Source organism: Emys orbicularis, chromosome 10, assembly GCF_028017835.1.
Source record: "Emys orbicularis isolate rEmyOrb1 chromosome 10, rEmyOrb1.hap1, whole genome shotgun sequence".
Lineage (NCBI taxonomy): Eukaryota > Metazoa > Chordata > Testudines > Emydidae > Emys > Emys orbicularis.
Window position 1 is genome coordinate 50,904,568 of NC_088692.1, and position 1,813 is coordinate 50,906,380.

Sequence of the window (1,813 nt, forward strand, 5' to 3'; positions counted from 1 at the left end):
GGCACTGTGGATTTTCCTGGATCTTGAGCATTACATACCCAATTCGAATGAGCAGTTATTGAAACGGAGAAGCCTTTGAGGGAGATTGCACGCTGTGCTACTGACAGTCAGTTAGAGCCTCAGAGCTCCCCCAGATCAAATTGCACCTTTGTGGCCTGTAGGGATATTAGATTAAAATTATTACATGTCCATTTCTCTGGAGAGGGATCAGGAAATGGATGTTCAGATGGATACACACACACAGCCTGAGGTCAGCAGCCCCAACAGGACCCTTCTCTCACCTCAGCATCAGCTAATATGATCATTGGGCTTTAACCCTTTCCAGCACTGCCACACCCTGCAGCATACTCTGTCAGACCCTGCCCTCTCGTGCCTTTCAGTTTGCAAGTTTCTCTGGGCAGGGAAGCTGTTCTTTACCTGGCACCCATGACCGTATGCAAAGCCTCGTGTCCACCCAATTATATGACAACCACCCCCATTCTTCCACATGCAAATGAGCTGCTCCTGGTGCGTTACTGCCCCCTCCACTGGACTGATCTCTCTAATCACGTTTTTTTCTAATTAGCCAGCTCCCTGCAGCTTGAGAACAGGGCTGATCAGTGCCCTCAGCCCTAAGAGCAGTAAAGGTTGAGGGGATGGGGAAGTGGAGGGGAGCAGCAGTGTCTACGAATCAGAGTCTTAGTGGGGAAAGCTACGCAACATGCGAGATCACCAGGACTCATGACCAAGCAAGGCACTGGCTTCATTGTCCCTTTATTGATTACAAAGCATCTAAAAATCTAGAGTGTCTTCAATATATAATCTCCTTTCTATGTACACTATGTATGGCTTAGGTTATTTCTCTGCGGGGTGGGGGTGAGTCAGTGATGATAGTCCAGCATGTAGTCCATAGTCCCCAAGCCCTTTTGACTCTCTGGTACCTGTACCTGCATTTTCTTGTTAGCCAGCTCCCCGTGCGGACGTGCCAAAGGTCTCTTCACCCCTTGTGGGGGTGAAATGAATCTATCTTCCTCTATTCCCCCATCTTCAGCCCACAGCCCATCCCTGGGCTCCGGGGGTTGGTAGCCCATCTCATTGGGATCCAGGGGGTCCTTGGACAATAGGATACAGATGGAGGGCACATTCTTATGGACGGTCAGGTTCTCCACTTGGCCATCAGGCTGAGGGTCCTTGTTCTCCCAGACCTCCAGCAGGGTCTTGTAACGCACCTTGGTGACCTGGTGGAGGCCCCCCAGCTTCCTCTTCATGATCTCCACACAGGTGATAGTCTTGGTGACTGCCCGACCACAGCCACTGAAGACTATCTGCCGGGTGCCCTTCAGCTCCATCCTGGCCATAGCAAAGCCCATCAAATTCCTGATCTTGCTGCCCTCCTTCACTTTCATCTCCACCACGCCAGGGGGCAGGTCAGGGAAGGGCAGTGGGCTATCCTGCTCCGATGTCTTGACCTTCCTGAAGTTCTCCATCCTGGACTGGGCTATGGGGGGCATGGGTGTGGATTCCACCCCTTTGGCAGCCATTGCTTGTCCTTCCTGGAGGGAAAATGAGTCAGATCAGATGTCTAAATGCCAGCATCCATCCCAGAGACTATCCTTGGCTCCAAACTCCTTTGCTCCAGGTCAGCAGAAAAAGGGGGCAAATTTAGTGCTGCTCTTCCATGATTCTGCCTCTTCTAACTGGCTACTCAGCGCTCTCCCTCCCCAGGTGAAGGACTTTCTGTCAAGCCCAGATAGTCCCCTCCTGGCTGTGCCGGAGAATCAGTCCCCAGAAGAAATGGAGCTGCAGAATTCTCCCCGGGTGGGAATTCCTGCCG

The 1,813-nt window shown here is 52.0% G+C and overlaps 1 protein-coding gene across 1 annotated transcript; it reads right to left on the reverse strand.

Annotated features, from left to right (window-relative positions):
• Positions 1-860: 860 nt before the first annotated feature.
• Positions 861-1,520, reverse strand: RPP25 (ribonuclease P and MRP subunit p25). Its single transcript, XM_065412785.1, has one exon. The coding sequence runs from the start codon at positions 1,518-1,520 to the stop codon at positions 861-863; it is 660 nt and encodes a 219-aa protein (XP_065268857.1).
• Between the last annotated feature and the right edge of the window lie 293 nt (positions 1,521-1,813).

Coding starts and splice junctions, on each gene's coding strand:
- RPP25 (XM_065412785.1), bottom strand. CDS start 1,520: ATGGCTGCCAAAGGGGTGGAATCCACACCCATGCCCCCCATAGCCCAG.